Raw genomic sequence first — 9,365 nt, forward strand, 5'->3', positions numbered from 1 at the left:
TTCAGTCAAAGTTATATTCCTATTCCTTACCAATAACTAATATATATTAGTTCTATATATATAGTTAATATATATTAGTTCTATATATATATGTTCATTTTCAATCTGAATATAATATATAATATTATATTAGTTCTATAATTGCATATATAATATATATAATATAACATATTATATAATATTATATTAGTTCTGTATATATAGTTAAAAGCCCCAAATTAAAACTACATATAGTAAAAGAGGTTATAGGTCTTAAAGTCATCTCTGTTCATTCTCATTTAGACATTCTATTGTCAAGTTATATTTGATATATCACTGTTTTTCAGTCTAGAAAAAATATCTCATTCTGTGATACATTGGGCTAATCCTTCTTATTTTATCTTCTTTTTTCAGTCTGTCTAACAGTACTGTTGTGCTTGTAAATTCAAATAGTGTATGTCATCTCAATGACATTTCATTTAAACATATGTAAAGTGGACTGAAGAATTTTAAGTGCACTAAGGGTATATAAATAATGACTTTCACAGACTGAAGAAAATCAATTTGATTATAGGATTTTTGATGTTATTCCTGTTTTAATTTGTAACTATTGAGTTATATGTAGTATTTCTTGTGCTATCTGTATATATGAGGGGAAAAAGAAGGAAGGAAGGAAGGAAGGAAATCATTTTAAAATCCTGGATTTAAATCTTGACCTCGCCATTACTGAGTGTACAAATTATTTATTCTCATTGAATCACAGGAGCAATAAAGTGTAAATCATGCCTGTTTATCAGAGTTTTGGTAAGAATTAGAAAGAATGTATTTCAGGCATTGATTGGTGTCTGCCACATGGCAATAGTTTTACTATTTTTTTTAATAGTTCTACTATTCTTATCAAGATGTTTACAGATGGGAAAATGACACCCATAGTCATTACTATACTATGTATATATAATAAGTCATAATTTTACGATCCTGAATTGAAGCATCTAATACCTATGATAGCTCTTTGTATGAAGAGATGTACATGCATGGCTTCTAAGAGACAGATACAACTCAAAAAAATCACATAAAGATGTTACTAAAACAAGCAGAATTTCTTTTTATCAGCTGCAGATTTAGATGCAATTCTTATAGTTTCTATAGTGCTCAACATTTTCAATCTGAATTAAAAATAATTGGATTATAAGCAGTATGTATTACTAGATTGTTTCTTAAGGTTAGGAGGTAAGAAGAGGGAGGAAAAGTGAAATGTATTGAAAACCGACAATTTTCCATGTGTTATGCAGATGTCACATACATGTCATTTAAATGTAGTGATTCACTTTATAAAGTAATTCAAACACTATTGAAAACACAGTAACTACTTTGTAACCATAAAATAACCACAGTACATTTCACCTTTGTAAATTAGACTTTGAATTGTATTTGGTCCCAAGCTATTCATTATAATTAATCTAAATTCAGTTCAGTTTCAGTAAGAGTACTCAATAAATATCTATTGACTGCTTTCCTGTATTGTATTTTTTAGGAGTGAAAAATAAGTGAGTCATCATGAATTGGGCAAATGAAAGCTCTCCACAAGAGTTTATACTACTTGGCTTCTCAGAGAGGTCCTGGCTACAAATGCCCCTTTTTGTGGTCCTGTTAATATCATACACAGTCACCATCTTTGGCAATGTGTCCATCATGATGGTGTGCATTCTGGATCCCAAACTTCATACACCCATGTATTTCTTTCTCACTAATCTCTCCATCTTAGATCTCTGTTATACCACAACTACAGTCCCTCATATGTTGGTAAATATTGGTCGCAACAAAAAGACCATCAGCTATGGTGGCTGCGTGGCCCAACTCATCATCTTCCTGGCCCTAGGTGCTACTGAGTGTCTCCTCCTGGCTGTTATGTCCTTTGACAGATTTGTGGCAATTTGCAGACCCCTCCACTATGTAGTCATCATGAATCATTGGTTCTGCCTAAGGATGGCAGTCTGCTCATGGATCACTGGCTTTAGCAACTCAGTGTTGCAGTCTTCCTTGACCCTTCACATGCCACGCTGCGGTCATAGGGAAGTAGACCACTTTTTCTGCGAGGTCCCTGCCCTACTCAAATTGTCGTGTGCTGACACAAAGCCCATTGAGGCTGAGCTCTTTTTCTTCAGCGTATTAATTCTGCTAATTCCAGTGACATTGATCCTTGTATCCTACGGCTTCATAGTTCAAGCAGTATTGAAAATCAGGTCAGCGGAAGGAAGGCGAAAAGCATTTGGGACATGTGGGTCCCACCTGATTGTGGTGTCTCTTTTTTATGGAACAGCCATTTATATGTACCTGCAGCCACCTTCCTCCACCTCTAAGGACTGGGGAAAGATGGTTTCCCTCTTCTATGGGATCATTACACCCATGTTGAACCCCCTCATCTACAGCCTTAGAAATAAAGATATGAAGGGGGCTTTCAAGAGAGTGATGCCAAGAATCATTTTCTATAAGAAATAGGAAGTATTCCATTGTGATAAGAATCTCTCGAGTCTCTCCTTATCCTTGAAAGTGGTAATAACATTTAAAGTGATCCTACTATTTTCCAGTCTCCCATGACTTCATTGAATTCTATCAACAGGAAGAAAGTGCTTCTTCCTCTGTTCAGGAAGTGATGCTGACACCATCAGAAAAGATGCTGACACCATCAGACATTTTCTAAGTTAAAAACTCTTTTGCTCTCTTTAAGTCCCCCAAGGTACTGTTTCTTGAGGCAAGTCATGCTAATTTCCTTCTGTCAATGTCAGACAAGTCCGGGAGGCTTGCACAGTTTACCTCCCCACTTACGTTCTATTTGTTCTAAAACCATATGGTCTACTCTTTTAGTTAGGGATTTTCATGTCTTTATGATTAAATAACCAGTGGCCCCAAGCCAAAAATTCTTCCACTAGAAACTCAATCACTTCACACCCATCATACAAAAAAAATCCATCATATGCACCTTTTCAGAACTATTCTAAGTTTGTAGTTTGGCTCAAATCTAGCTAGCTTTAACCTAAGTATGCACATCTCACTCTAGAAACCTGAAATGTCTGTTGAGTTTATTTCAGAATTTATTTTCAATTCATTCATTTGTGACATATACATAACATTCTACTTTTTTCCTCTTTTTTCAAATTCTTTAATGGTCTCAAGTTCTGCTCCAAGTATGTGGAATCTCCTCTAAATTATAAAGCTAATTACTTATAGAATGCATAGCAGCAATATTTTTTTCTCATATTGATCTAAATTAATTTATTTTATTTTGGTAGTTATTTAGTAAATAGTTCTTGTTCACAAGACAGCAGTAGACCAAAGGAAAAACAACTACAGTTCTTCTACTAAAGATATGCTCTAGTTCCTGGAGGAAAAAACCCTTAGTTTGAGACATGTAAATGATTCTTTACAGTTGGTAATATAAGGACATAGGTGAGGCAACATCTTAGGCAATAAAGGAAAAAATTATCCCCCAAAAAGCATTTCAGAAATTACAAATAAATTACAGAGTAGCTGGGTCAAAACAAAAAGTACCAAACAAACAAACAAAGCACATGAAGCTGGAAATCTTTGAACTCTATCTGGTAAGCAATGCAGAATAATTTAAGCATAAATGGTAGCATCAATGGTAAAAAATACACATAAAAAAACATAAAATGGTTCACATACAATATATGTATATATGTGTTCACAAAATGTGACCTTTTCAAATAAATGAAAAGGGGAAAACCTATATGATTTTAAAAGTCGGTTTTCTCAAAACAGTAGTCAGAATTACAACACACCTAATACTTAATGAAAACAATTATATCCCTAGTATAGGTGTCTTTTTTTTAATCCAAACATGTACCACATTCTACCACATACACCATACAACAATGAAGAGCAAACTGAATAACTGCAAAAGAAAAAAAAAATCATGAGAAAATAAAAAACACACATGTCATGGTCTACAGCAATTATAATGCAGTGGCAGTATCATTTGTGGAATACATGAAAAGCGTTTCAAACTTAATAATTTGAAAGCTGAACACCTGCTCCCCTTTACCACAGAAACTTCTTCTAAAGTTCACTATTTTAATGAATGGATTTACCTTTTGTTTACAAATACAGACCAGAAACCATGAACTATATCTTTTCCCATGCCCTCTGTAATTTCCCATATCAAAATCATTACCAACGCATATGAATCTTCTCTTTTTTGAGCTTCCTATTTTTTCACTTCTTCCCATCTTCACACTTCAGGTACCATCATGTTTTACCTGAACCTACATCATTACCTACCTAGCTTTGTGCACTCCTCTCAACTCACTGCCGATGGAATTTATAATTTGACTTTTTCATATGTGTTATCTTCTGAAAATATTCTAGTAGTCTTTAAACAATGATTTAAATAGCTTCAAATAATTTCCACCATGCAGGTATATTAAAATAACATTTAACCATTTTTATTGTTGAATATTTACATTCCTTGTATTATTTATACAAATACAAATAATTCAGTATGCATTAATCTGTGTCTAAATGTAAGCTTATATTCTTAAAAATTGTATTACTGGATCAAATTATAAATTTCTTAGAAGATATAAGAGTTAATAGATATTGCCAAATCGCACTACAGAAACTCTGTGCAGTATTTTATATTCCCACAATCATTGTATATAGTAAATGAGAATGTTTGTTTCATAGGCTTTTGCAAACTCTGGGAGTTTTCATCTTTTGACCCATTTGCCAATTTTAGAGGCAGAATATTATCAAGTTTTTATTTTTTTATTTCCTTGAATATTTTTGAGAGTAGTGTATTTTTAAACATGGGATAAATTCAGGATGTTCATAAATATCTGATTTCTTCTCCCCTCCTTTGCAGATGGTAGACTTGCACTTCCCTGCCCTATTAAATGCAGGTCTGTCTATTTAATTTGTTTTGCCAATACAATGCGAACAAAAATGATGTGGGTCTTTTTTTTTTTTTTTTTGATGACTTTAAGTTCTAGCGCACATTCTGCCATGTTCTCCTTCCCTATTCAAATCAAAATAATGCTCCATCAATCAGCCTGAAATTGATGCTAAGAAATTAAAATAAGAGGCACTGGCATAAGGCTAATGTGGCAGATGGTGAAGAATATAATATTAAAAATTAAAACTCCGGTGATTTTATACAGGAAGGAAATGTTTGGTAAACTAACAACTATAATAATTTTGAAGGCAGATAATGAACTCAATGACTGGGTAGAAACCAAGGGTTATGAAGAATGATGAATGGAAGAGGTACTTCTAATATTCTGAGCCAGGAGATGACATCCCAATAATTGCTAAAGGAAGGATCTAGAATTCTGTCACCCTAAACTTCCACCAATGTCTTATTGGCCAATCTCAGGCACTTAAGTCTGACTTCATGGAAGGCTGGGAAATGTTCTTTATCCAAACTGCCATATACCTAGAAAAAATTTATATTAATGTATAGAAAGGAAGATAATTACGGTGGGACATCTAACAGTTTCATCCACAGTCCATCCCTTTAGCTTCATAGATATCCCTACACATCCTCCTTCATGTATATGAAATAAAAGAGACAAACCACAAAGTAACAACCCCGTAGTCTCGTTAAGTATATAGATACATAGTGACTTCTGTCTTTAGTCTTACATTTTCAGTCCAAACACCATTTTGCAAAGTTTCTTCAGTTAGTACTTATTTTTTTCTTCACCTTTCTCAATGTGGTTATGTCATGCATTTACAATACAGTGAGATTCATTTGTCATTGTCTGCATTCCACGTTATTTAGTATCCTCTGGCATCTTTCCTGATATTGTTGCTTTTTGCTTTTATCTGCATATGTTAAATTCATTTGGGGGATGTACATGCCTATGGGTTTTTAAAAAATGCATAGAGTCATGTCTGCACCAGTGCAGCACAATTCCAGAACATCTTCATCATCCTAAAATTCCCCCTGTATGTCTCCCTTATAATCAACCAACCTCCCTCCCTACAGTTTTGCCTTTTCCGGAAGTCTTATGAATAGAATCATATAATACTCGGCCTCTGGAGTCTGAATTCTTTCATTTAGCAAAATACATTTAAGATGGGTCCATGTTTCTATATGTCTCAGTAGTTCATTCCTTCCTATTGATGGATAATACTTTATTGTGTGGCTATACTCCCAGTTTATCCTTCCCCTGTTGAAGATGGTTTGCTTGCACTTTTGAGTGAATATGAAGCAATCTGCTTTAAAATTTGCATGCAGATTTTTGTGTGGACATAAGTTATTGATTCACTGAGGTAAATACCTAGGAATGTGATTGTTGGGTCATATAGCACACCTATATTAACTTCATAAGAAATTGCCGAACAGTCTTTCAAAGTTGCTGTACCATTGCATTCCCATTGGTAATAAAAGAGAGCTCCCCTTGATCCACAATCTTGCAAGTGTTTACCATTGTCAGGGTTTTTCGGTGTTTTAAGCAATAAAATATTTTACGGAATTTTTTTGTAATATTCCAATTTTGCCCCTTGGCTTACAAGACTAAAATTATATATATCTGGGTCATTGTAGGAAGAAGTTTGCTGATCCCTGGTCTTTTCTATGGACTTTCTTAATTTATGATGTTTCTTTCACTTGACTGAACTATAAATCAATAATTATGATGTTTTTAATATGGGAAAAATATTTCTCACATAGAAAACAATTATTTCTTCCAATTTTTCTTTAAGAAAGAATGATAAGGTGGCACCCATAGCTCAGTGGTTAGGGCGCCAGCCACATACACCAAGGCTGATGGGTTAGAACCCAGCCTGGGCCAGCTAAAACAACAATGACAACTGCAACAACAACAAAAAGAAAAAAAACAATAGCCAGGCATTGTGGCAGACACCTGTAGTCCCAGCTACTTGGGAGGCTGAGGCAAGAGAATTGCTTAAGCCCAAGAATTTGAGGTTGCTGTGAGCTGTGATGCCACAGCACTCTACCTAGGGCAACAGCTTGAGATTCTTCTGTCTTTGATCTGAAACTTTGATCAACACTTTTTCTTTCCCCATTCAGCCTCCTCCACAGCCCCTGGTAACTACCATTCTACTCTCTACCTCTATATGAGTTCAATCAAATATTTTGGATTCCACATATAAGTGAGATCATGTAGTATTTGTCTTTCTTTACCTGGCTTAGTTCAGTTAGCGTGATGTTCTCCATGTCCACCCGTGATACTACTTCTTTTCCTCATTCTGACATTAGCCAGATAGTTAAATTCCATAGGCGAATTCCCTGATCAAGTAAAAGAATATGTTCACTATATCAAGCTACCTAAATTTATAAAAAATATGCAATTATGATATATTAAATTTAAAAATACAAAAAAGAAGACTTCTGGATTTTTTCTATAAATATCAAGCATGTTAATAGCATCCAAATGTATCTGGTTTACCTTCATGAGAGCTTTCATAACTGGTACAAGCAGATATCCTAAAATCCTGATTCCATTTTTGGAATAATATTTATTGACTATTTTAAAAAAACTTTTGAGGGGGTCTTTGCTCCAAAGTTAACCTTCTCTGAGAGGCTTTTGCTGGCCAGGGACAGTCCATCCACCACACTCTGCCATCCCACAACATGAACCATCAGCTCCCTACTTTATTTTCCTCAGTTCTCATCACAACCAGATTTTATGTCATGCTTATTTGTTCATCACTTGTCTTCTCAAACAGAAGGAAGTTCCATTAGGACAGGGATTTTTTGTTTTGTGTATTTAGTTTTTTGCTGTATCTTTATTGCTAATCAAATCTAGGTCCTCAATATTTGTTGAATGGATTCATTTAGTGGTAACAAGGGCGATTAGATCTATACGTTTTGTAATTTAAGTTGTAATTACAGTCAAATAGGTAAAAAAGAAAATTTAGAGTGATTAGTGCTGGGAAAAAATATAAAAATATGATACAAAATGGCTGGGACAGGACAGGTTTTAGTTTAAATTAGGGAGTTAAGGAAGGCCCTGTTCAATAGATGATATCTAAGGAGCAGTTACAAAGTGTGCAATGTGGGGACAGAATCTTCTAGGCAAATGAAATCAATGCAAAGACTTTTTCATGCCTGCATTCCTGTATTGACAAAGGGATGAGAAGAATGCAAGAAGAAGGGAGGGACAGACAGGGGGCAGGCATGGATCTGAATTATATTCTGAGTAAATGGGAAATCTTTCTTTTTTTTTTTTATAAATGGGAAATCTTGAAAGATTTCAAATAGGTAAATGAAAACATTTAATTTGTGGAGTTTTCTTAAAGAACACTTTGGGCTGCCATGTAAAGAATGGATTGAAAGGGGAAAGAGTTAAGGCAGAGAAACAAGATAGGAAGCCACCTCATCCTATCCTGAAGGAGAGGGTGGTTTGGTTTATGTTATTAATAGTCATGATAGAAATGGAGAGAAGAGGTAGAGCTTGGAAATAGTTCATACTCTCAAGGTAAAGCCAGGGACATAATTAAGGGTAACTCTGAGATTTCTGGCCAGTAATAGGTAATGTGTATATCATTTACTATAATGAGGAAGCCTGAGGTAGTATCAGATTTGGTGCAGTGGGAATCAAGAATTCTATTCTACTCATGTTTAAATTTATAATTTTGCTACACATTAGTGAGTGAAGTTCAGTGGTTGTCTGTCTGATGGTCAACATAGACTGGAAATATAAATTCAAAAGCCATCAATATGTGGATGGGATTTAAAGGCTTGAAACTATAAGAAGTTATGTAGGGAGACAGTATAAACTGAGAAAAATGGAGCCCCTGGCAAGGGCATAGGAATCTTAGGACTCTTATTTCTAAAATTTCCACATACCCCGTAATTCTGATATGCAGCCAACTGTGGAAGCACTGCTAATAATGTGGTTTTAAATTGTTTCCATAAGCAAAGGTCTAAAGCAAGCAAAAGGGGAAATGAATAAATAAAAAGGAAACAGGAAAACATGTCTTGATTTAGTAAAAGGGGTTTAGAAAGGCATTACAGTGTAAGTCTAGGGCAAAACCACCTGCTTCACAATCTGGGTATACTCATTTCTGGACAACCAGTGAGGACACTTTTAAAAATTAATTTAAGAATCCAGGGGCCGGGTGAGGTGGCTCACACCTGTAATCCCAGCACTCTGGGAGGCCGAGGCCAGTAGACTGCTTGAGCTCAGGAGTTGAAGACCAACCGGAGCAAGAGCGAGACCCCATCTCTAAACATAGCCTAGCATCATGAAGGGTACCTGTAGTTCCAACTACTGGGGAGGCTGAGGCCAGAGAATCGCTAGAGTCCCAGAGTTTGAGGTTGCTGTGAGCTATGAGGCCACAGCACTATTCCAAGGGCATCAAAGTGAGACTCTGTCTCAAAAAAAAATCCAAATGAT

The 9,365-nt window shown here is 35.1% G+C and overlaps 1 protein-coding gene across 1 annotated transcript; it reads left to right on the forward strand.

Moving 5' to 3' along the window:
* The first annotated feature begins 1,472 nt into the window (after positions 1–1,472).
* LOC128594414 (putative olfactory receptor 2B3) lies at positions 1,473–2,571 on the forward strand. The gene has a single exon (XM_053603201.1). The coding sequence runs from the start codon at positions 1,537–1,539 to the stop codon at positions 2,476–2,478; it is 942 nt and encodes a 313-aa protein (XP_053459176.1). The 5' UTR covers positions 1,473–1,536; the 3' UTR covers positions 2,479–2,571.
* Positions 2,572–9,365: the final 6,794 nt, after the last annotated feature.

Source organism: Nycticebus coucang, chromosome 9 (assembly GCF_027406575.1).
Source record: "Nycticebus coucang isolate mNycCou1 chromosome 9, mNycCou1.pri, whole genome shotgun sequence".
NCBI lineage: Eukaryota > Metazoa > Chordata > Mammalia > Primates > Lorisidae > Nycticebus > Nycticebus coucang.